The following is a 27,091-nucleotide window of genomic DNA, read 5'->3' as shown; positions in this document are numbered from 1 at the left end:
GTATCTCGCAAACATCATTTTTAAGGGATTTTTGGTAAATAGAAAACTAGAAGGGATAGGATGTTATTTAGTACTTATAATATGTGGTTCCTATAATTTATACTTGTATAAATGATTTTCGAAGATACCTTTTTTACAAAATAAATAATGTATCATACTGAGAAAATCAAATTTTTTTTCTCCCTCTAAAATTCTTATCATTTAAGTAGTTATTTACAAATAATATACTTTTGCTTCAAAATTTTGCAAGGTTTCCACCATTAAGACATTTTCCAAAATTTTCCATTGCACTTGAGGACTTTGACCTATATGCAAGGATTGGAGCACCCTTAGGGAACTCAACTTTCCAGCAGGCCACATTTAGACAAGCCCTGTCCAGTTGCCAATCCTAGATGCTGCTACAGCTCTGTTTTTCTGTTTTTTTTTCCTCTCCCTAATGTCCAATAGGAAGGCATCAAATTCGACGTTTAATGGTGGTGTTCCATTAGATCGCCGAGAGTAATCCTTCCACAGTTGCCACTGTCCAGCCGTTCAAACTGTTTGCAAATCAGCATTACATCTTTCTCTGTGATCTTCCCCATTTCTTTCAGTTTGTATATCACATATTCTGATTTACTGCAAAACCATATATAAGATGCAAAATCAACATCACATGTCCTAATGCAAAAGCAGGCATAGCCATATTTTTCACCTACGCGTATGTGCAAACTTGCAGTAGGTACAGTTCAATAATCAAGTTATACTAGCGAAAACATTAAGCTAGAAACAATTACGATAGTTGATCAAACAAAGAACGAGTAGTTTAACCAACAAACTGCAGAAATAGGATAACATTGTTGTGCCTTGGAGCCTGGAGGGAGGGTGAAAGATGACGTACAAACGAACCTCTACGGCATATAAGCTGCGACCCATATAGTGAAAAAAGAATAAGATCACCTAAAGATAATAGATCAGGTTCAGTCTATAAACCCCTTGACTCATTCAGCTTCCCAACAAGCGAGTTAAACCAGATACTGTTACATATTTAAATTTTCTACTTCCCACCAGCACAAGTACCAAGTAACTCTACCTACTAAGGCTTAGGTAAATGGGAAAAATCACCTAGTGTCTTTTATCTCTGCTGGGACTTGAACCCTGTCTCCAAGGTTTGCATCCATCTAATTGACCACAAGGTCACACTGTTAGTGTAATCCTTACAATTATATAGAGGTACACACTCGCTATGCTCTCAATATAGGGTTAGACAAGCAGATTTCAAGCTACCAGCTCCCCAGAAAGGCGCAAAAATCATGAACAAAATAAACTCGCACAAATGTTCATGACAGTCGCTGGAAAATAGGATTCAGATAATTTTACAATTCCAAGTTAAAATTGAAGATTTGAACGTTCCAGTTTAATTCAAGAGACGAGAAAAGCAAAAACAAAGATCTCTTACAACTCACTTGAATCAACAAAGAATAGTCTGGATTTGTAGGTCTCAGAAACTCTGTATTTACTTTAGACATGAAAGGCCACTCCGAGGACAGGAGATGCAACTAAATATTTTTTATATCATAAGGTATTTTTTTCATAAACAGTACCAAGTAGGTATCCAACAAAATGCACAGAAATAGCAAGGACTTGTCCTCCACTAAAGTATTTAAGGGTCTAACAAGTCCAAAGTATGTGCTATTTACGAAATCTCCCCTACAACAACAATCTAACTTTTCTATACACCTGGATTCACATACAGAATAGGGTCTTTTTTTCCCTTCAAAACATCTGTTGTTCCTCTCTCTGCAGAGTGTCCATATAACATATAAAAGTTTCCCTTTTCCACGGATCTTAAATACTTTAAACTAAATAAAGTTACTAGGATTCCATGGACAAGGGGAGACCTAAACGTGAATCTGAAATGCGTCAGTGGATATCTGCCAAAATTGATCGAGTAATGAGCATGAAGAATATTACAGACCTTTAGAATGTGGTTACCTATTTGCTCGAATAGTAGGTAAAATGATTCATGAACTATCTATTCAAGTATTACTTGACAAGAGATCAAGTTCAGTATATATCAAGTGGTTAGGTTACTGGAACTTTTTTACTTGGCCACAGGTCAAAAATCAGTCTGCATATCCTGGAACCTGGAATATGGATCCTGAAGTCCTAAATAGTCTCAAACTAAGAGCAGCAAAATAAAAGACACTCATCCAGTAAATAACTAGATCACGTTTACTACAACCAAAACTAAACTTATAACTAACACTACTGCTATAACCATTGCTAGGGCTGTTGTGCGAATAACTGATCCAGGTAGTTGATTTGTTCATAAGCTAGCGGGATCAGAATAACCCCATGAAGGTAAATAAGGATAAGCATGTCAACCTTTATCAAAGATATGAGAGTTTGCGAGTATTCAAAAGGACTCAGACCTCAGACAAGAAGCACATTTAAGTTGTTAGCTTAGCGATGTTACGTAAGTTTTACTGAACAATGCTCCAAGAATTTTAAGATATAACCTCAACAAGCAATTTCAAAATTAAGTATCTGCTATTCTTAGCTGACATTCAGTGGAGATTAGAGAAAAAACAAGCAAAAAAAAAAAACCAAAAGAAAAATAGAAGATGCTTCTGATATGAAATTAGCAGAAGCCAAGGATCCAAACTAGCACAGAGCACTTGGGCTTGGAGATGGAGGAGAGAATAGTTTCTGATGAAGAACACAACTTAAAGACTGTTTTTCTAAAATTTCTGTAGCTTGCAGTTGTGCTCTGATGAAGAAGACAATGTAAAGGCAATGAAGACTAAAAAGGAAAAAGTTAAGGAAATGAAAAAAGAAGAAGGCCTAGACCGTCGAATCATTTGATCTAATCTGGACCATCAAATCATTTGATTTAATCTGGACCATCAAATTTCTCTCAGATCATATTAATTTTTTGCTCTTCATGCGCAAGAGCTTTTAAGGAAAACACGCCAACCACGTGGTGAAATCATGTGGCATTAGATACGGATATATTTTTTAAATTATATATCCATATCTAATACCACATGATTTCACAGATATATAAGGGGTGCATAAGGTTTCTCACAAAGATAAGGTGTATAAAAGAGATTTATGTGCAAGTTGAGAGGCTAGTCGTACGTATTAAGCCAAAAAGGATGGAATTTCAAGGGTTGAAGATGCAAATTACAAGGTAAGAATAATTTGAAAGGTGCTATATTCAGATACATAGTTTTGAATTAATGATAATATATCACATGTTGTGAGGCGTAACTCTATTAGATCTTGCTTGTTTTGGTTGTCATGGGTAAAAAGGGGTGCGATGACTATGGATGACATGGAATTAGAGCAGTTTGATGTTATGACAACTTTCTAACATAGCGAACTTGAGAAACAAATTTATATGAAAAAACTAGACGGATTAGAAGTTGAAGGAAAAGGAGACTCTGATTAATTGAAGAAGAAATACTTGTATGGATCAAAGCAGTCTCAGAGACAATGGTACGAAAGCATTGATTTCTTTATGTTGGGTATAGATTTTTTGGTGTTGAAGGAGAATGTGAAAACATGCACTTCGAGGAGACAGCCGAATAATGAGTATTTTGTGAGGAAATTCAGTATTGGGAAAACTTTGTGAAAACTTCTTTGTGAGTGAATTTTGTGAGGTGAATCTCTCTAGTTTTGAGTTATAATTTTTTTATTTTAAATCAGTAGTCTTTCTTAATATTCTAGATATCGACGATATGCTCCTCCCCAACAATTAATGCACGTCTACTAGATGGATTCACTAAATCTTTTTTGACTTTCTATTGTCTTATTACTATCATTAAGGGTTTCCTAACAATTTACACCTTATACCTATTATTCCAAGGTATTTATCTTTGTACATGTCCAAAGACTTAATTCATCAAATGATATTCCAATATATCATGCTATAAAACAGATGTTACGCGCCTGGGCCCTTAGGGACAAAATAACAGCATACGTGTTCCTTGTGGAACCAGACAGTGATCTAACAAGAGACAGGCTAGCAGCCACTCTATAGGTGCGTGCATAATTCTAACCCAAAACAACTTTCTAACAAGGGTTGTACTCAAAATGATGGTAAGCTTTTTGGACTAATTCTTTTTTCTCTGGATGTTTTTTTTTTTTTTTTTGATGACAAGGGAAACCCGCAGCCGCTACCCTTTGGGTGCACACAGGGTAAAACCCCCGCTCCTATGCAATAGCTCGCAAACCACATAGGAGAGGTAACCCGCACTAGGCAAGCCCGGTGCGACGAGCTCGACCCAGAAGGCAAACCCCTTGCTTTCGCTGGCAAGGGGTTTCGAACTTGAGACCTCCAACATGGAAGTCCCAAGCCCAAACCACTGGGCCACCCCGACCTGGATGTTATGGGTTATCCTCCTATCTTCCTAGCTTGGTGCCTCTTTTGAGCGGATTGTAGATCAACGTACTCTGGAATGGAATGAGTTTTATTTCATCCTGAGAAAAGTAAAATATATAATCTAGCTACTGATGAAAGATGAATGTGTGCATTACTATAACTGGATAAAAACATAAGAAACGTGGTGCTACAAAAACTGAGAAGAGGCACTACTGTTCCAAACTCTTCTATTGATGTTTTCAAGTCAAACTGGGTGATTTATCCCTTTCAGAAGAAACCACAATGATTAGGAAATTGAAGAATTCTTTTGGTTGTTGAGACTTCCTAACAGTTCTCCCTCTGTTTTCTTCCCCTGACTCCATCATATTGAAACTCAACTATGAAGGACTACCCAGCTAAAGCATGGTGGTTCATATGGAAGGAAAGAAGTACTAGAGTTTTTGAAGACCAAAAGGAAAATGTAGTTGATCATAAACTGAAGTGTCTATTTTTGCATAATTTTGGAGCGATAAGGCAATGTATTTAGAGCTGGGAGCCATGGTTGACTTTCTCAGTTCTTTACACACTGTAAAGCTCTCTTTTTAGATGTACTCATTCTCAGCATTCCCTTTTTATCAAGAAGATGCGGTGAATACAAAGTAGAGTAATTCTCAGCATTCCCTTAATGTGTGCTTACATCAATACTTTGTTTTAATTGGTAATGTGTTTATTACATTACCAATCAAAAAAAGGAGAGAAGGGAATGAAATTTGAACTTCCGAAGCGATAAAATTATGCAACTCATACAAGTGCATGTCATAAACTGAAAGAACTTTAAAGGTTAAAGAGTCATTAACCACCAGTAACTATCTACAAATTTTGGGGAGCTTAAAGGATGTGTAGAGTGTAGACCTTAGATTTTCTAAAAAGATATCTATGAATTTAGACGCCTTCCTAACTAAGACTAAATCAAGTCTAAAGATTGAAAGTAACTGCAGACAGAAATCAAACCAAAACTACATTCTAGCATTTTTTGCTCTATTAATGGAATGGAAAAGCTAAAATTTCCCTAATTGTTAACTAAAATCTAGTACATTTACAAGTACAATGGTTGCAATTGATACCTTATTTTTGCACCTAAACTTAACAATGAACATGCTTTCAATTTCTTCAAGTTCTAGTTACTTCTTTATGCTAAATTCATAATAAAAAAATAAAACTTCTAATGCTAAATTCACCGGGCTAGCATGTCTCCGAGAAGCTGTAAAAATGAGGACAAATACCAACCGAATATCCAAATGAAGATTTGAACTGTTGAAGCATTGATGCAAAGGAGGTTGACAACAAGTAATGTTTTCCATTCATACAGTACAAACAAGTTGTGGAAGTGTGAAACTTAAATGACCAGGGTTAGAAACAATGATGTATTTTGTCCAGCGTGGTCACTTTAAGTGCAAACGAACAAAATAAACAGAAATTGGAGGTGCACCAAAGTAAACTTCATCATCTCTATGTGATTTGTACTTGCATTTTCTCTTAATTAGGTTAAAGGCAGTTACATTTTGCCTAGGTAATTATGCATTTTCAAGCTAGGCTATTTCCAAATGGACAAATGTGGATAAATTAAGCCAGACAGGATCTTGGCTGGCAAGTACTGGCAATTTCACAAATCAATAAAAAAACAACTGACAATTTCACGGTTCAAGCAACCATTTGTAATGACTGTAGATCTAACACGGTCTTATACACGTGTTTACTAAGCTTCACTTCAATAATATCTTGCTACAATGTGGATCAAGCACTATCAACGAGATAAGCTTGCCAGGTTACCACAACTCACATCAAAATCTAGTGTCTCTTTAATGATCAATTTTATTCAGTTATGCTTATTAAGAACCTTCTGAAAAAGCATGCTGAGAACAAACACAGCAAATCATTAGAGGAAAGAAATCTGCACTTAAGAATACCAGCTCTGTGGCATGTGCTTCGCTAACAAATACTCCCTCTGTCCAACAATAGTTGTACACTATTGACTTGGCACACACCTTAAGAAATAATAAATATAGGGGTTGAATATATCAAATTTAATGCTTTGAGAAATGTATTAGATATTGAATAGTATTTAATAGAAAGGATAAAATAGACACTGATGGATAAATTATCTCTTGATTTTCTAAATTGGACAAGTATTGTTGGACAACTATTTTTAGTATAGTGGACAAGTAAAGATGGACGGGAGGAGTAAATCCTTAGAGATAAAAGCTTAACATGATCATCCACTATTTCATTTGTTCCGTCGATGTTGAAGCATTCTCTCTTACTTGGAAAGAAGATAATATATACTCTACTGCTTGATTCTAATGAACCACTACCCTCTCTCAACATTGACTAGTTTCCTGTTTCAGCTGGTTTGAACAGCGAACTGCCCTACCATTTCTTGAATGTGAGAGAGAGTTCATCTATTGTACTACCCCCTGGATCCAGTACCCTAAGTGTGATGGTAGACAAGAAAGCATATCAGCCATAAAACCTGAAATGCATTCAAGTTTTAAAAAAATAGGTTCCTGTTGCATCCACACATAGCTACTTCATTCGCTCTTTCCGTTACAAAATTAAGGGGAAAAGGAGAACAATTCATATATGTTAATTCCACGAGAACCAAAACCTGTCAGGAATTGTGGTTTCTGCCAAATCAATTGAATGTATGGACTCATCCGCAAGTTAATATTCTAGAAGAGCTATATGTTTAAGCCTGACTAACATGTTTGCTGCAAAGCTCAGGTTCCAACAGACGCTAACAACTAAAGTCTAAGGACAAATATATACGACACAAAATTCAAATGCAAAGCCCAAGCATATATCACATCCACAGATTCCTTGAGTGTGACTATGGAAAGTATCAGCAAATAGAGTTAAAATTAATGGAACTATTGTAAGATAAATAGCATTAACTTCAAAAGGAATTGAAAACTTTTACCTCACGAATCCATTATTATCGATATCAGCAGCAAGAAATTGTGCAACAGTCATATCCTGATCAAGCACCCATTTTGCCATTTTCCGATGACGTTTATCTATTCTGGCCTCAGCTAAGTAGAGAAAGGCTCGAGCAACTGCAAGTGTAGACACAAGCAACCAAACGGATGCAAAGATACGACCGGTCATTGATTGGAATGCCCTATCACCATACCCGACAGTGGTAACGGACATAACTGACAAATAAAATGCATCTATCCACCCAAGCTTCTCAACAAAATGCATAACAGCAACCCCAACCCCAATACAAAGAACCACAACACCCAATGCCAGTGCCACCTTCATTCTTATCCTCATCCTCCCCTTCTTCACATCAATTATATAAGACCTAGCATCATGTGATTTCCCACTTTTAATACTCCTTAACAAGTAGTTCTCTTGCAAATCAAGCACATAACTAACCATCCCACTAAGCAAAATATCGATAAAACCAAACCCCACAAGCACAAACAAGATAGAGAACAACTTAGTAGGCGTACTATCAGGAGTTATATCACCATAACCAATAGTACACATAGTAACAATACAAAAATACAAAGCATCAACAATGGGGTGAGTCTCAGTAGCTTTAAAATGATCCTTAAAAAAGGAATATATCGCCACCCCAAGTGCCAAGTAAAGTATCAAAAGCGCAACCCCTTGTCCAACAATTGAAATTTTCCCAAATTGGGGTGGCTTAGAAACAGGTGAATGTTCAAAATCATTTATAACAGCCATTGCTGGTGCTGTTTTAGACCTATGAAGATTACTCTTCGTCCAAGAAGGGTAATTTGGGTCAATCAACCAAGAATTCTGATTATCAGCTGTTTCAAGATTTGTTGAAGATGAAGAAGCAGGATGGTCTGGAGATGTTAAGTTCAAGGTCAAAGCATCAATAGCAGTTGCAGAAGCTTCAGCGGGTCCAAATATAATCCGTTCTTTGAGTTCAGAAGGGGTAAGAGGGACAGAAACTGGAGGGATTGAAATTTCATTGTGTTCCGGTAAAGGGCAGAGGGAAATAGGAGATGGGTATGTGTAAGGTGATGCTTTGGGGCTGAGATAAGAAGGAAGGAGTGGCTCTTTCTCCATTTGGGTCTCGCCGGAAAACAGCTAATTGGCCGGTCGGAATACCAGAAACTGGGAGACAGTTCTTGAAATTATGGTTTTCACGTGACACAAATTTTCTGGGCTTACGGAATGGAACAGACGAAAGAAGAGAAACAGGAAAAGGACTTGTTTGGCTACAAAATAAAGAATAACATTAATTAATGGATAGATTAGTGTTAATTAATCATAGTACTATGTATTATCCTATATTGAAAGTTTGTAGCGTTAATCAATAGTGCTTGACTTGAATTTTATAAATAAATTATGGGATCGTTTTGTAGCTGGATAAGAAATTATTAATACATGTATTAAGTTTTGGATAACTTATATGATATGTTTAGTAGATAGATAGAAAATATGTTATTGATATGTAAAATTGATACGACATTTGGTTGACAATTTATAAAATTTCTATAACTGATATATGTATAAATTAGGAATGAATTATGTATTGCAATAATTATTTGTAGAAATCACGATAGATAATTTGAGACAGAATAAGTATGAAATTGTTTGTTGTCTTGGAAGCTCAAGACAAAATTAATGATTTTTTTTCTATTTTATCCTTAATAGTGATTGTTCTAAAAGATTACAAACACCTCAATAAATATTTTTCTTTTTTTGGTTAACAATAGAGTAGAAGTTTAATGAAGAGAGACTATATCTTAACATGTAAAAATAAAGCTTCTAATTAATATTTTCTAAAGATATGTGTAGAAAAGAACATGTCTGATAATTTTATACGAAGGGGGTATATGAGAATGTGCACGAATATACTTTCTTTATCTGAAATTATCAATCGTGATTTCTAAAAATAGTTATTTCAAATTATTATTATTTAAAAAATTCAAAATAAAAATAATTACTATTATTTTTCTATTTTATCCTTCATGGTAATTGTTTCTGAAAGATACAATATCTCAAATAGAGAGTGACACATAAATAAAGAGAGAGATTATATATATATATATATATATATATATAGGTATTCAAAACGAGACAATAGTTAAAACCTATTTGACTGCTAATGATAATGACTAAATGAGTCGGATTGACCTGGATTTTGAATTTCAATTGATTAAAAATAAATAAAAGGATAAGACTCTTCACCATTTAAATATTATTTATATTTAATATACTTTTAACTGTTATATAACTAGCTTAAAATTGTTTTGAGATCGTTAACACCTTCAATCATGATCAATTAGGTAGCATTCCATGTGATCTTACATTTTTTGTGAGATGAATATCACATAACATGTCACCTCATCATTTACCAACCATTCTCAATACCCTCTCATTTGTCAATCGTACATAGACAATTTTATTTTTTTTGAAATATGAGTGTATCAAAAGATAATATCATTCTAATTTTAACAAATATATACATAAAACACTTAATTTTATAAAAAGTTCATAAATTCACGTATATAACAATTAACTCAACACATGCCTGTTGTAATGCTAAGCACATCCCTTTGAACTGTCAACTTCAAGGAATGTACTACTTATTTCATTTTTTGAAACCTTACTTCATTTTCCTCATAAATTGATGAAACTGACATAAAGATATGACTTTAAGTTCATGCTTAAATCTTTGCGATGATATGAAGTTATTTTATAAAGATCTAACTAATCTTTTAAGATCAATATAACAACTTTTTAATATTTGCATAGGCGCTCTACTCTCGAATAGGGCTTTATTCAATGTGAATTTGAATTAATCAGGTTTCAATGCAAATATCGAACGTCTGATGAATATATAATTATTTTTGGCAGCCAAACACGGCCTTGTGTAGTACTTTTGATTCAGTCATATGTTTTGTGGCCATACTTTTTTCATTTTTCCCATTACAGATGATCCTTCCTCAAACTTTACAAGACACGTAATATATATATATATTTATTTATATATTATCTATTTATGGTTAAAACACACGTATAATTTATTTATGGTTAAAACACACGTAATATTATATGGTCACCAAAGTCACTCTCTCTTCTTGGATTTTAGCTATTTGTATTATTCAATCTTATTTTATTTTTTAAAATATTTTGACTAAGATATCTGAATCAAAATAGGCTAAATAATAGTATAAAACTATATTAAATATTTTAACAATGTTTTCCACAGACAAATTTCACAAGTGAGGAGTGTAGAGTATGTCTGATATCCACATTGAATCTTTGATTCAAATCCGGTATCCGATATTAAAACTAGAGCTCGAATTCGAGCCGGAAAGTCCCACACTGGGGGAGCGCTAATAAAAGGGACTATGTTCCCGAGGGGACTCAAACCAGAGACCTCTTGATTAAGAATAAAGGGGCACTTACCATTCTACCAACAACTAGTATGAAAATTAAAGTATTTATGAAAAGAAGAGGAAGAAAACATGACAACTAGTATGAAAATTGAAACAATACAGAGCATTTTTTAAAAATAATAGAGGTCTAAAACAATCTTTAGATATTTATGAGGTTGTAAATCATTTCATTAAGGGTAAAATGAGAATTTTAAATTTTTTTTTTAAAATTATAGTAAGGTAACATTCCTTTTGAGACGAACTAAAAAAAGTAAGGATGCCACATAAAATGAGACAAACGAAGTTTAAATTAAATGACAACTATTTTTAACTCATACGAAATTGAACGAATTCGATTGAGTGATCATATTTCATGACCTAATTTTACACCGATGATTGAACCACATGATCAACTCTTCATCAGTGTTTAGGTGAAAGATTTAAAATACTTGGTTCTCATTATTTAAATCATTAATTGAACTTAAGATATTGGCATAATTTAACTGTCAAAAGAATAAGTTAAGACTTAAATGGTGCAAAAAATAGACTAGTTAGTTTAATAATAATGCAAGTTTTCTAATTAAAGTAACATATATTGTGATTGGCTTGTTTTAATAAATGTCAACTCTCTGACAATATCAAAACACATACGTCAAATATATTTTATGTTGAATAAAACAAAACTTACTATAAATCAATAATATGTGTTATGTATGTCCTAATATTTGGTGATGCGTATGAATGTTTTATACTCCATTCACTTCATTTATGTGAATGTGTTATCAAGAGTCAACTAATTTTTCTTTTAATTATAAACTTTTCAAATTATTAATTATGTTGATTTATAATTTTTAAATATATAAATATTATTTAAAATTTAAAGGATATATTTCTAAATTAACATTAAAAATTAAATATTTTGATTCTCACACTATGAACCATGATTTAGGACAGATAGAACACTAATTAGGGCCCCTACAAAACGTGTTTGGAATAATGAACTTTGTTTCTTGAATGTTTTCAAACATATGAATAATGATAAATATTTTAATTACTTGGATATTATATTAAAAATTACCTCGTAATCTAATGAAATCTTTTCTTTGTCGTGCCAAATTTACTAATAATTGATATAGTAAAAAAGCCATCATGATGTCCTCTTTAAGGAGGTTTCAGAATTGAATTGTATATATTCACATACCCAATATATCATGACAATTAATGGAGTAATACTTTTGAATTTTTCAAAATATTGAAAGTTAGTATTTGAAGAAAAATTGAATCAAATTAATTTAATATTCTAAAATTAAAATTTAGTAAATTGCAATTTTTCTCATATCAATATGGTGAAAAAATGCATCTTATTATTAATCAAAGTTTATATAATTTAACTCTTGATAAACAAAACGTAATTGATATAGATCCAACAGAAAGATGTCAAATATCCAGAATGTTTTTTTTTTAATCTTTATGAGAGAAATGAGTCAACTATTTATTTCTTAAATCCAAGTATCCAACCAAGACCTCATCATATAATAATAATAATAATAATACAATAAAATAGATGGAGGGGCCTAGTGGGGGATGGCTGGGTGTGATAGGTGATGATGAAATAGAGGTGTAGGAAACTCTTTGGCCCACATCCCATATACAGTTTATAAAGTGATGAATGAAATCCAATCAATAGTGAAGATGACAGCCTATTGATTCTCTAGTACAAATAAATACTGAACCAAAAGACATTTCAAAATCATTGCCTAATAAGCCAATAGATCCATGAAATGACATTAATTACCTCTATCCACTTATGTACATCCAATCATTAACATTTTAAGCACAGTGCTTAGTTGATAAAATATAACTTTAAAGAGTACTACCCAAGTTAATGAACGGCACAAATCGAAATCGAAAAGTAAAAATCCAAACCATAACATTTCGAAAAATGAATATCAAATTCTTTTAAAACCGTACCAAACTGATAGATGAACATTCAATACTCAAGAGTTTGACAAAGTTTGTGAGTATTACAATACACACCACAATCAAGTGTCTCATATAAATACAAAATAAAGCACTATATTATCATGCCTGCCATACGCTGAATCACTCAATCGTCGTCCTCAAGAACATTGCGACGCCTCTGGATCTGAGAAGTGATTAGAACAAGCATGCAAGAAGATTCAGGCTCGGCTTAATAAATAAGAAGGATGATCAAAAGGTTGAGGCGTTGAGCAGAAGAGCGACTTACAGTTACTTTTGTTTGCTTAGTAGTTTGGGTGTTGATTTGTTCAAGTAATTCTATCAGTTTCTGCTCGGAAACCTGCAAATGCAAATATAATCCCAACCAAGGCAGTGAGGCCACCATAACTAATCAGATAGAAGGAAATGATTAAAGGAAAGAAGGAAAAGAAGAAACAAAACTTACCTTCTCTGTGATCTGACCATATTGAGCAGCTCGGAGTATAACATCTTCAACTCCTCTGGCCTTGTCAGGCTTCACAAGAGCAATTCGAGCAACTGGCGCATACAAAATTGAAATCCAAACCACATGTTATAAATAAGTGATAAGAAGAAAATAGAGGCCAAACTTTAGTAGGGACTTGCAGAAAGTGCAGTAATTTTGAGGTCTCACACTTATATAACTGCTAATAAAATGAGAGACTGAGAAAACCTAGATATGCTTCATTGTGGTGTCAAAGCAAGAAAGGCCTAATAAACTAAAAAATTAGAACAGCAAACACCACCAATTATTCTGGTTATAATCCTTGCCAACTAGAGCAATTGATCAACTATATAGAATGCCTACAGTCAACAAAATAAGGGCCAATAACCAATTTCATTTGTCAAGAACTATTACACTATATCATTAGACCACAGTTATCCAAGAGCAGTTAATCTTTTACAAGGTAAAATCTACAAGTGTTCATGTGAAGATGTTTAACAATCTCAAGAGACAGAATGTCTGGGGTTATACAAGACACTAACGAATAGGCCAAGCCCATTTAAGTTAAATGCTTTAGTTGGTTGGTTTGTGAGGAAGCCCTGCCTGACACATGAAGCATTGAGAAAGAAATAAAAGATCATACTCCCTTGGTGCTCTTTATGTGAGATGACAGGGGAGACTAACAGTCACCTATTTTTACGCTGCCCCTTCACAACCAAAATTTTGGTCCATGTTTCTTCACATCTCAGAAGTGAGTGGACTATGCCAGAACAACACAACAGATTTACAAGATCAGAAGAGTGTTTCGCATCTTTGGGTTCAATCCTGGAAGTAGATCCTTTGACAGGATGTAGGGTGCCCATGGCACAAAGAGTTTGATAAATGGTGGCACGTGAAATGATTTTGGGACCCAGGTCATAGTCCCGAAAGTACACTTGGAGGGCGATCTTTTCGTCCCCTTCTTTGAGTCGCCCTAACAAAAGGGTCGTATCATCAATTCCCCTTTTGGGTTTTTCCACAACAACTTCAGGGTTATTCTCTTCAACAACATTAACCTCTTCCATAAGAAAGGGGTATTCCTCACGCAACTTCCTTATCTCGAGGGTCCTGTCATTCTTCTTCATCAAAGTTATGGCTATCAGCCAACTTCCCTTTTGCGATTTCAATCTTTGCATCCATCGCAACATGATCGCGTTAGCCAAGTCCACCTCTCAACTTCCCAAATCTCCTAATTGATTTGGTACAGTTCCATCAACAATTCCTCTTCAGTCTGCTCAACTTCAATACCTTGATTTCTTTCCATCTCAGCAGTAAGTTCAACCTTTCTTGAGATGATACAACAAGGCTTTAAGATTTGGTGATAGAAATCAGTTTTGATTGAGAATCTCAAGACTCAAAGGGTATTTTGGTCGAACTTTGGATAGTGACTTGCTTTTTGTATTTACGGGGATTTTTTGAAAAGGGTGGGCTAGAATGTCCTCATTCAAATCAACATATTCACACAAACAGTTATTACGTGTCCTAAGCAGATATGTGACCCTTTTGTGCCAAGGGTAGGCCTAACGATGTATTGCGCCATTTGAAAACAAACCATTGCACCCCAAAAAATAAGATCCATAGATAATTAAGCAAGCCATTACAAAGCAAAACAACAGGGGGATACATCTTTTAGGGAAAGGAAAAAACTACAAATACAATGGAAAACAATCCCATGCAGGGCAAAATAGATAACTAAAAAGTAGAAGGTCTTGCTCCTCCTTTTTCTCCACTTCGTCTCGAATGAGGTATTTGTTGGTTATTTGGCGAACAGGGCTTTATCGGACATCGGCACATATTGGAGAGTGGCAAGTTGACTATCCAGGCTCAGTCCAAACGCACTAGACATGCTCTTGAATTGGTTAACTTTTGTGTTACGAAAGCCAAAACTCTTTGACTCTCGTATTTCCTTTGTTGGAACTCTTATTCACTACGCTGAAATTCTTGTTCTCTTTTATCCCATTATTGTTGAAAATGATGGGCCTAAATTTGGAGTCTCACTTGGACATCCTCGATTTGACGATCTCTACACGATCCCGAAATGAGTGTACCAAGTCCTCCTTTAGTCATTTCTTATACCCCTCTGTAGCCATACTTCCTTTCAAATTGACACGCCGGGCCCATTCTTTGAGGATCTCTTTAGCACGTGGCACCTTATCACATCAAAGGGTATGATTTGCTTTCTGTCGCATTCTCTACTAGGATTATATGGTCGAATCCCTCTAATACCCACAAGAATCAGAAAAGGGCAATGGGATCCTCGAATTGCTATTCTTTCCGATATAAAGTCATCGAACATTATCTTCCCTTACATCGTAAAGGACTTGAGCTCATGCTTCTCTTGTTTTCTGAATCTTGAAGTTTTGGACACTTAGACTAAGTTTGTGGTGGTCAAGGTCATCCAACCCTTCTTGCTTTGGCCAAATCATGTACTTTAGGTTCTCCTCTTTTAACCATGTGTTTAGACATCCACCATTGAAGCAGAATGTTACATCCTTGAAAGAATCGATGTCCGTTTTTACGTCGACTTAATGATCGATAAATGTCAAACTAGAATGACCGGAGCCAGATTGAAATACTTTTTATCTTGTTCTGTCTTACCAATACCACAAAAGATAGCATGTGCAGTCTTGACGATTCGAGAATTAATTTCATTTTCCTTGTCACGAGGAAATACTATGGTTCCCAAAAGGCATATAGAGAATGCCAAGGCTCGAGTTTGACTCCAAGTGGAATGATTGTGAAACTCCCCAAAATAACTTTCATGTCCCAAACGTTCGAAGAATTTTATAAATAGAATGTTTGGAGTATCTAACCAATCTGCATCTACCAATAACAACATATCCTTAATTTCTTGGCTAGTTTGCTTGCATGGCAATAAAATGTGATGGTCAGGATGTTTCTTTCTTTTCTTGCACATTCCAATGGTTTTCAAACAATATAGAATCTATTCGGTGGTTGGCGTTATCTCAACATTCCCAAATCGAAAGACCATTCTTTCACTATTCCAAAACCGAGTAATGCCTTCAATGAACTCGGGCCAAACTTGAAGCTTCATTATTGAAGGAAGGTTGCGCATATGAATAGAAACTTCCCTCTTTTGGTACACCTGTTAGGCCCAGTAGAAAGACCATCTTGTGTCCAAAGAGCCCCCGGCCCAAACAGACGTTCATGTTTATCTGTTTGAAGATGTAAGCGTCGTTTGACAATTTGTTGTGCACATGGATTTGGGGGGATTTTCTAATCCTTTGTGTTTTTTGTAGATGACTAGAAGATTTCTAAGTTTCAACATGATCACCAAGACTCCAAACCTCCTTCGTTTTTGGTGGGACAACCTCAATGGGTACCAAAAGAGGGAAGTTTCAATTCACATGGGCAACCTTTCTTCAATAATGAAGCTTCAAGTTTGGCCCGAGTTCATTGAAGTCATTACTCGATTCTGGGATAGTGAAAGAATGGTCTTTCGATTTGGGGATGGTGAGATAACGCCAACCATCGAAGAGATTCAAGATTGTCTGGAAACCATTGGAATGTACAAGAAAAAAAAGAAGCATCTTGACCATCACATTTAATCGTCGGACAAACTAACTAGCCAAGAAATAAAGTATATGTTGTTATTGGTAGATGCAGATTGGTTGGACACCCCAAACATTCCATTTATAAAATTATTCGAACGTTGAGACATGAAAGTTATTTTTGGCATGAAGCCCTCTGTTCACCAAAACACCTCTGGAACTATTTTTGAAGGGGGATATTCCTACAAAAGTGAAATGCTTCACTTGGCTAGTGATAAAGAGAGCTTGTTTAACACAAGAAGTACTTCAGAAGAAGGGTAGACAGCTGGTCCCTAGGTGTTTTTTATGCAATTTGACAAGTGAAACTAACAGCCACCTCTTCTTGCACTGTAATTACACTGCTCAAATCTGGAATTTGTTCCTTAGCATCTCAAATCTGAATTGGACAATGCCAGAACGTACATCAAACGTGTTGAAGAGTTGGGTAAGGAGAGGAGGTACCAAGAGCCAGAAGAGATGGTGGAGGTTAATACCATCATGTATATGGTGGTCAGTTTGGAAGGAAAGGACCAGTAGATGTTTCGACAATAGATCCAATTCCATACACAAGGTCAAATGGAATTGTATAGTATCTCTACTTTTTTGGTGTAACCAGTTGTGTATAGTAGATATAGATCAAATTGTAGATTTGATAGGAAGTTTGTAATTGACACTTTTTGGTGGTGGCCAGCATGCCCTTAATGCTGAAGAATACAACCTTACCAGTTTCAAAAAAAAAAAAAACAATTGACATGTGGTTGGAAAATTGGAATTGGTATGACAAGATATTTTCAACTTAGTTAGTGATCAGCAGAAGACAGTAGCAGATATGTGCACACTCAAAGGTTGGAATATCAAGTTTAAAAGAGAAATCAATGACTGGGAAGTTTAGAGGGCGACTGACTTCTTCTAAACACTTGAACAATTTTCTTGGTTACAAACAAGTGAAGATGAACTTTGGGCAAGGCAACACCAAAGACCTATTCAGGGTCAATGCAGCATACAAACTGTTGACACAACCCAATCAACAGTTAGCCTACTGGCCATGGAAACAAATTTGGAAGGCAAAAGTCCCCCATAAAGTAGCTACAAAAGAAGTTGCCCATACTCTGGACAATTTGGTGAACAGAGGGCTTCCGTTGTATTCAAGATGCTTCCTGCGTAAAGAAACAACAGAGACAGTCAACCATCTCTTCTTGCATTGTCCACTCACATCTCAGTTATGGAGTATTATATTAAACCTGAAAGGAATATCCTGGTCTATGCCAGGTAAGATTTCAGAAGCTCTCAGTAGTTGGGAAGGAATAGGATCACATGCAAAGAATGGGAGTAGATGGAGAATTGTCTGTCTTGCATTTGGTGGACAATTTGGAAGGAAGGCAACTCCAGATGTTTTGAGAGCTTAGTGGATGATGTGCAGAAGGTCAAGTTAAACTTCATGTTGTAGTATTCTTTCAAAGTTATGTTGGCAAGTACTATTGTACTTAATTTACCTGGTAAGGAAATGTTATCCTTATTTCTTCACTCTAGCTTCAAACGGTAAATGTATTTGAGAAATATGTGAATGGTCAATAAAACTTTTTCAACATTATATACACTCCCTGCATCGAAAATTCATGACCCCAATGTTTCACAGGTGAAATAGGCGAACGATATGAATTTTACTCTTCCGTAGGTGAAGAATGCGCCCTAAGACTTGAAGTAGATGCCTTCAAATCTTTTGATGAACTTAAATTTATAAAAGAATCACATACAAGTACTAGAATAAAATTGATGTGAGACATGAACTTAAGTCAGTGCATAAATGTTGGGTGTTGAGAAGATATACCAATTGTGTGAGCTTAGTTTGACCCTTCTAGGAGACCTAGATAAGTTGCATCACTGGAAAAGATTTTTTTCCTTGATAACCGCAGTCTCCGGGCCACCTTGCACGCACCTCAACTAATTCCATGGGATACCTGGCACCTCCCACCTCCTAACAACAACAGGTACCAAGTAACTTTGTCCATCAAGGCTAGAACATATGGGGAAGAAATCACCGAGTGTTTGTCTCGACTGGGAACTAAACCTAAGACCTCATGGTGCTTCACCCACATCATTGACCACTAGGCCACATCCTCATGGAAAAGATTTTTAAAATTAACTTAACGACGTCGAGTCAATTCAAAAGACCAGCAAAGAGAAGGAATAGAGAAGGAAATTTGTCCGACCACAAAGAGAGATGGAAGATTGTCCCTGTTTGCATCTGGTGGACAATATGGAGGGAGAGGAACCAAAGATGTTTTGAAAACAAGAGCATCCCTTTCCAAAGTCTGAAGTTGAATTGTCTTATAACCTTTTTTTTTTGGTGTAACTATGTACTCCCCAAAAAGGTGGAGGATATTACTCAGTTTCTAGATAGTTTAGGAGGGATATAGGTGGTAGACTTCTTTGGTTTTGTTTACTGTAAATCCCAGATGTAACTACTACTAGAAAACACTATTGGTGTATCTTGTCTATAAAATGTTAACTTTCTCAAAAAAAAAGACCAGCAACTAAAATAGGTCCCAAAAGCTAAGACCTTCATAAAGAGCTAATGAAATGCACCTCTATGCTTGATGCCTAGGCATAAACCCCAGAAGAGTATGCGTGAAGGGGTCCTCTCTAATTTCCCTTATTCCCCAAGACAACTTTATGATGCCTATTATCTTTGCCTCGAGGCAAACCTAAAGCCACACCTTAGAGATGCCTTTGAAAACGTCGGATCCTATTCACATGGACTAAGAGACAGTATGGTGTTTGATTGCATCATATATGTTCTAGTTACAAGGTCAAATGTCTAAAGCAATAAACTCTGCAGCTGAATTGGAAGTCGTGCTCGATGTTACTTCTACCCATCAAAAATAAGAAAATGTTTTATTCGTTAAAACAGAGTGTAATTAACTTCAAAGAAATTGGTTTTTAAATATAAATGTAAAATTAAACTAATATTACTAACAATGACAACATTTTGACATCAATCATTGTAGAGTTCACAATTCGTAAAAATTAAGACATCAAACTTTTGGAAAATAATTCACACAACATGCACCTACCTCTGGCCCTTGCTTCAGAAGTGAGAATCTGAGTAAGCATCATTTGCCTTCGCTCATCAGCCTCCCTACATCAATCACTTCCATAGTGGATATCAAATGTTGAAAGAACTAATATATTACTAATAAAAACAAAATTTTGACCAAATGAGCTATACAAAAACAAACCTTTTAGCATCATCTTGGGATTTCTGCTGGTCAGTGTTTTGCTGAGTTCCCTATTTGCCCAAAAAAGAATTAGTGAAGATATTGTGAAGTTCAAAGCTTGACAAGGTAAAACTGAACATCAAAAACATAAAGTATAGATACAGAGACAATTATATACCACGCCCTGTTGAGCCATGAGCTCCTGCATTCTCCTTTGCCTGATAGCTTCCAATTCTGGGTCAGCCTACAGTAATTGCAAAAAAAGAAAATGAATCAATCTCTCAAAAACCATATCACAGTTTCATTTCAAGCTTCAAAATTGACCACTTATTCTAAGTTTCTAACAATACTCCAACTAAAATTAACTTCTCTAGATTTGATAAAGCTAATTTAGAAGTCCATAAACAAAATCTTTATGCATTCAGCCTAAACCTATGTTGCTCGGACTCTCCAAAAATGATGCCTCACCCGTATCAGATACTCTTAAAATAGACTACATTTGGAGGATCCGACACCCACGTTTTCGAAGAGTGGAGCAACATAGGCCAAAACCCAAAACAAATACAAAGAAAAATGCAATTCCAAGCTACACAAAGGCACTGCTCCCAACACATATTCACTGCCAGTCTCCCTTATTCCCTTTGTCCGAAAAAGCTCTCAAATTTCAGATGGCAAAAAAAGTTAAAGTTACCAACTTTCAGATGAATACCCAAAAAAATCAGAACTCAAAACAGTAGAAATACAAGAATGGAACAAAAATTCCCAGTAAGAAAAACAAAGAAAAGTAACCATTTTTGGAATTAACAACCCTAAAAAAGAAGAAATAGTTTTTCAAGATTACAACGCTAAAATTGACATTCATCCAAAATTGATTCAGAAAACATATAGAAATATGCAGGGTATGTGAGATTACCATCTTCTGGGAAGTAACGAATTTGAGCACTGAGTTGCAGAAAAAGGGTAAATATTGGCAAAGAAGAAGAAAGAAAAGGGACACACAGCGTTTAAAAGACGCAGTTCTTTTAACCTCTCTCGGCACTTGTTATGTGCGTATCGGGTTCGTTTAGTAAAGTAGACTTTAAATTATTATTTGACAATCTATTTCGATCCCGCGGCTGCTATTTTTTGGGTGCGCACAAGTAAAATTCTTGCTTTCGCTGATAAGGAATTTCAAACTTGAAACCTCCAACATGAATGTTCCAAGCCTAAACCAATGAGTTACCCAAAGTGGTCTATTGTTTTGATATACTAGTTACATAAGTAAAATTTAATGTAGTGTAAAAAATTTGCTTTGTTATGATCAATTTTTCTATATATTTATCTTAAATTTAATGTCAAAGTTAATTTTTCAATGTGCACAATCAAAAAAATAAAATTACTAATAAATTTAATTGATAATTGAATCAAATGTGATTGAATGATATAAATTATAGTTTAGTTGGAACTCAAATTGAACTTGGTTAGTTAAATATTGAATATAAAGTAATTTCCAAGCAAACATAATAAATTGGTTTCAATTTTTATTTTATTTTATAAAAAAATTGTACTGAAATATATTTATTTATGTGGATGTTTCATGTTCATTCATACTACTCTTCATCATTGTGTTCACCTTCCTTTATGATCTTAATTTTTTAATATTACGTGTCTCACCTCCTTTAGGGTTCTTATTCAAGGTTTAACAAATCTTGGATTAGTTATTCCCTTCATTTCATAGGGATAAAATAAGACCAAATATGGTGTATAAGAAATTCATAGATTAAATAAAATAAAGTAACCGAACAATATATTAGATGGACTAAATTTTAATTCATAGACTATTTTATTTAATACCGCCTACCAAACGAGTATACAGATATAAAAACTCATATAGTACACTAGAAGACTTGAATAACTAGGGGGGAAAAGGTTCTTTCTCTCTTTATTTTACATTTCTTGATTGGTTTCATTTTGTAACACATATGTTTTATTTATACTTATTGAAAGTGTAATTAATTTTTTATAGAAAGTTATTTGTCTTGTTCTTTGAGTTACTAAATTCATTTAATTTCTATTATCTTTCTAATCAAACTGAAAATGCTAACTAACATTCAAACTGTAATAATTTAGTGATTATAATTCATGCATAATTTGATTTAAAAACCAAAATGAAAACAGCAAGCAATAATGTAGACTAGAAATCAAAAGGATCCCATGTTCACATGCCTCCAAAACTCCAACTTGATCATTTTATAATAACACAACACATCTAAGATTTCATCAAAACACATGAACAAGTAAAATATTACTCACTTCTTCGTCTTTTGTTTATCACGTTTCAATTTAATTTTAAAAGAATAAATATGACAAGTAAAAATGAACTGAGAATACGTAGCCATAGCTACTGCCCACTCACATCTCAGATCAAACAAAACATTCACATACATTTATTACTAAGTAAAAGAAAAATCACCCTGAAATTTAGACATCAAAAAGATGTCTTTCTTCTTAGATCTAAAATACAAATATTTGAACTCTCTCAACTCTCTCTCAGTCGGTAGTAATAGTAGTAGAAGCAACATAAAGCACAAAACTTTATGCTTTTCTTGAGCTTTTACACTCTCTAAAGTGTATCAGCAATCAAGAAAATTTTGCAGGAGCCACAAAAATGGGATTCACAATGGGTCTAAATTTGCTTCTTTTGGTAGCTATGGTGGCTACCAACATTCTTTCTTTGTATCATCTCTCTTCCAATATCCAATCCAAGCCCCCTGTTGCTCCACCTGTTCCTGACCACCTTCTGCATCAGCTTCAGACCATACGCGCCACCATTAACCACCTCACGCGCCTCCAGCCTCCAGCTCCTCCATCTGCTAAAGCTAAGAACTCTCCAGTTACCATCCCTTCTGATCTCCTTCTTTACACTCATTTATCACCTATTGCTTCTTCTTGTAAAGACAATCCTGATTTGCTTCATCAGTACATGAGCTACACACCCTTTAGTCTTTGCCCCTCAGATTCTTCAGTAGCTGAGTCTCTTATACTTAGAGGGTGTCACCCTCTTCCAAGGAGGCGCTGTTTTTCAAGAACCCCTTCTAGTATCCCTACTTCTCTGCCTAAAACCCCTTTTTCTATTATCCCTGAAAAGGCCTTGTTGTGGAATAATTACAGTTGTAAGAGCTTTTCTTGTTTGTCTCAGTCTAATCCCAACTTGGGATTTGATATGAAAGTTGAGCAATCAAGATTCTTGGATTTTAAGTCAGATCTAGATCTCCCAATTCCACAGTTTCTTCAGCTCACTAAGACCTCAAAGAGTGTTATTAGGCTGGCACTTGATATTGGTGGTGGTACAGGAACTTTTGCTGCACAAATGAAGCTGCATAATGTAACTGTTGTGACTACAACAATGAATCTCGGTGCCCCTTATAGTGAGACTGTGGCACTTAGGGGATTGGTGCCTTTACATGTGCCTTTGCAGCAGAGGCTTCCAGTGTTTGATGGGGTGCTGGATCTTGTAAGATGTGGCCATGCTGTGAATAGGTGGATTCCAGTGACCATGATGGAGTTCTTGCTTTTTGATGTTGATAGAGTGTTGAGGGCTGGTGGATACCTCTGGTTGGACCATTTCTTTAGTAAAAGAACAGATCTTGAGAAGGTTTTTCAACCTTTGATCTGGAAATTGAACTACAAGAAGGTGAAGTGGGCAGTGGCAAATAAGAATGATGCTAGTGGTGTAAAGAATGGGGAAGTTTATTTGACAGCTCTTCTTCAGAAGCCAATTTCGAGATGAGCATCTAGTCCAGGTAACCTCATAGTCTCTCTGAAAATTAGATCACATATTGTTTTAGTGGATGGATTAAAAATATTGCTGGTAGTGATAGATCTCAAGTAGTTTAGTACTCCTATTACTTTTGGCTTGGCACTTAACTAATGAAAGCACCAATAGACATAATCAAAATCTCCTAGCTTGACATTGAGAAGCTAAAATATGTCCAAGTAATGCTAGTTCAAAGCTTTCTGTCTTTATTATCTACTGCAAATGTAACATTTGTAGTAAATATGCACCTTTACCGGTTCACATTTTGTATTTGCAAGGAGAAATTATTGTTTTTTGCTTCATTCCTGCTCACCCTTTTGTTTTAATAACAATTGTAGCTTGAAATTGAAAGAGAAGACCATGGCTTGTGGAGCTTTAGTTGATCCAAAGTAAATAATGTTGTATTCTTCATACTTTCCGAGGCTACCCAACTTCCTTAATTATCCAGTTTTTAGTTGTTTTAAGATGAGCCTGCTACAGATTTGTTTCTAGATACACTTGATTATCCATTAAGTAGAGATCCTTCATAGTAAAAGCCTTTTTTTCAGTAAGAACTGCTACCTCTCTAGTGCATTTCCGATGCAGTTAGCCTTAGATGGGGAGATTGGTTGCTTGAAGTGAAATATTTCAGGTTTGTACTATGTCTCCGTTTTGTCCGAGCTCCGTATTGGTCCAAAGTGCTGCGGTGATATCTACATTTGCTGTTCTATTAATTTACGCTCTTGTCATTCCAGAATCCAGCTAGTTTCCTAGTGCCCTATTCTCTTGAGATCATCCTCTTAAATGTGATTCTCAATAACAGATCCCTCACTTGTCCGTTATGTCCAGCCCCTTAACTCAAGTAGAGGTTTACATCATTTGCTGATCCAATTACGCTTTTGGTACCTAATTTATAAGGGTCCTGTATCTGCCAAAATGTTAACTTCCCTTAACATTGTAAATTTTATGTCAACAAGAAGCCATGTGGCATGAACATAGTATTTTCAGATGTTTTGAGGGTTCAAAGTCTGTTTTCATCTATAAATTATTTCTATAGGCGATAAGATTCATCAATTAGCTCCCAAATCTAGCCATTACCTCTTTATACTTATATCGGCAATTTGTATGCATGTTAGTAGTAACCAATAGATTTTAGAGTCAATTGATGATCTTCATTCTCCAAAACTGATTCTTAGATGAAGAGTTTTTTATCTTAGAAGGCAGACAAAATGGTGCATGTCTAAAGCACTTGACTTTTTCCATCCAAAAATTAAATCCATTTAGAGATGGATTCCATTTAATTAAACACAGTACCTTCCTGCAATTGGTGTCCTATGAATTATACAACTCAAAGTGATCATTAAGACCCTTAATGAAGGCCATCCTGAATGATCATTGACAAATTCTCCACGTATAACTGTCACGCGGGGTTACGTTTCCCGACTAGCTTGTATGCCAACTGCATGCTATGCACTTCGTTGGCAAATCTGATTGATAACAGCACAGCCAATTAACATTGATTGAACTGTTATAACACAAGTCGTTATTTATAATAATTTGATCGGAATTGAATCCTTCTGAAAGTTGCTCAAGTAGATTATCTTTCTCCATCCTTTTCTAGGTTGTTTTAAAATTTCAGCTTTTGCTGTTGTTATTTTGCAGATATCACTGCTAGATTTGAATGATCATTTGATGCCAAATGCTATGTTGTGTCAAGATATTCTCTTCTTCTCAAGGTGGAGAAATGCGATTAGTCTGCATTTGGGGTGAGAATGATCCAAACAATAGAAAGCTTTATGCACCACAGAAATACAGTTTACAGCAAACAACAGTAGCTGCTCTAATAGATAGTTATTTCCCTTCATTCATTTGTCAGTTTTGGTGTAATCTTTACTGATTTCGAAACTATACAAGTGGAAAATCTAGTAGAGATAACAGAGCTGCAAGTTTAAAAGTGATTATTATAAATGTAAAGATAATGCAGGAAAGTGAAAAAGAACTTGCAATTCCCTCTGTCACCTATAAAGAGTGATTGTTGCTACTGTGACAATTGGATATTGCTGAGTTCTTTGCTTCATTCAATTATTTCAACTAGTATTGATTAATGCTTTTCTGCTTTAATATCCATTTCTTAACTTTGTTTTCTGTACTGTGACAAGTAATGAAAAGCTGCACTAAAAGTTAGAATAATAACTTTATTAATGATTGAGAAATCTGTTTGGAACCAACCATTATGATCAACTATATTCTTTGAAATTCAGAAATAATATACTTGCATCGACCCTTCTTTATTTAAATATCAGACTTAGTTCGCGTCTCATGCATTACTCAAACCTGTGATTCAAGTCTCTAAGGAGCCTCAACCTTTGCCAATTGAGTTAAGCCCTTGAGGCAATCGTTTTAAAATCAAATATAATGATGGTTTGCTAAACCAAGAGACAAATGACCCCAAAATGTAATGTGTAAAACTAGGATAATTCATGTAGTATGGAAGTATTTTTTTAGATTTTCCCTTCAAATTTATTATTTGAGCTTTCATTTTTCTTCCCCAAGTTAATTTTCTATAAAGATATTGGAATTAGCAATAAATTTCATGCATAATTTGTTGTTAAGTTGATCGTTATTAATCTTATTTAGCGGCAGATTATAAAATAAAAAAGGTTAGCTACCTTAGTAACTTGCCTTATACTTGCCCTTGACCCAGAGCTCTTGAGCCGAGGAGTTTTCAAAAACAGTCTCTCTATCTTCATGAGGTAGTGGTAAGGCCTACGTACATTCTACTCTCCCTAGACTATTTCACTGGATATATCGTTGTTGTTTACCCTGACAAAGCTATGACCCAAATGAAAAGGCATAATTTTTAAATTATAATCAATTTCAAAGGGATAAACAACACAAACAACATATCCAGTGAATCTCCACAAGTGAGGTTTGAGAGGATCAAATGTACGCAAACTTTACAATTACCTAGTAGAAATAGATGAGTTGTTTCCGAAGGACCCTCAGCTCAAGTGCAACAAATCCAATATTTAAAAAAATCAATGGAATAAATTTGAACCTTTATAATTTCAAAAAAAAAATGAAAATTGAACCTTCATTCGAAGTATTTTTGCAAATATTTTACAAAGCAATAATAAAATAATAATTTTAATATATCATTATTTAAATATAATAAATTCAATATTTTTAAAAATTCTAGACAAGTAAAAATGCACGAATTGAGAATAAAATAATTTATTAATACAAACAGTAAAGATATCAATAACCTCAAAATATCACAGTCGTAACGCCTAGC

The 27,091-nt window shown here is 34.9% G+C and overlaps 3 protein-coding genes across 3 annotated transcripts; 1 reads left to right on the top strand and 2 right to left on the bottom strand.

Annotated features, from left to right (window-relative positions):
• Positions 1–427: 427 nt before the first annotated feature.
• On the bottom strand, positions 428–8,562 carry LOC125848998 (two-pore potassium channel 3-like). The gene is made up of 2 exons (XM_049528970.1): positions 7,323–8,562; positions 428–615 (listed from the first exon to the last, which is right to left on the bottom strand). The coding sequence occupies exons 1-2, from the start codon at positions 8,447–8,449 to the stop codon at positions 468–470; spliced, it is 1,275 nt and encodes a 424-aa protein (XP_049384927.1). The 5' UTR covers positions 8,450–8,562; the 3' UTR covers positions 428–467.
• Positions 8,563–12,703: 4,141 nt separating this feature from the next.
• Positions 12,704–21,100, bottom strand: LOC125849061 (uncharacterized). The gene is made up of 7 exons (XM_049529059.1): positions 20,935–21,100; positions 20,200–20,265; positions 20,043–20,092; positions 19,878–19,942; positions 13,196–13,287; positions 13,019–13,090; positions 12,704–12,916 (listed from the first exon to the last, which is right to left on the bottom strand). The coding sequence occupies exons 1-7, from the start codon at positions 20,935–20,937 to the stop codon at positions 12,878–12,880; spliced, it is 387 nt and encodes a 128-aa protein (XP_049385016.1). The 5' UTR covers positions 20,938–21,100; the 3' UTR covers positions 12,704–12,877.
• A 1,433-nt stretch (positions 21,101–22,533) lies between these two features.
• On the top strand, positions 22,534–25,800 carry LOC125848464 (probable methyltransferase At1g29790). Its single transcript, XM_049528327.1, has 2 exons — positions 22,534–23,803; positions 25,459–25,800. The coding sequence occupies exon 1, from the start codon at positions 22,669–22,671 to the stop codon at positions 23,788–23,790; it is 1,122 nt and encodes a 373-aa protein (XP_049384284.1). The 5' UTR covers positions 22,534–22,668; the 3' UTR covers positions 23,791–23,803; positions 25,459–25,800.
• Positions 25,801–27,091: the final 1,291 nt, after the last annotated feature.

Source organism: Solanum stenotomum, chromosome 12, assembly GCF_019186545.1.
Source record: "Solanum stenotomum isolate F172 chromosome 12, ASM1918654v1, whole genome shotgun sequence".
Classification (NCBI taxonomy): Eukaryota; Viridiplantae; Streptophyta; class Magnoliopsida; order Solanales; family Solanaceae; genus Solanum; species Solanum stenotomum.
The sequence above is the reverse complement of the archived record's forward strand: the minus strand, read 5'-3'. Positions and strand labels throughout refer to the sequence as shown.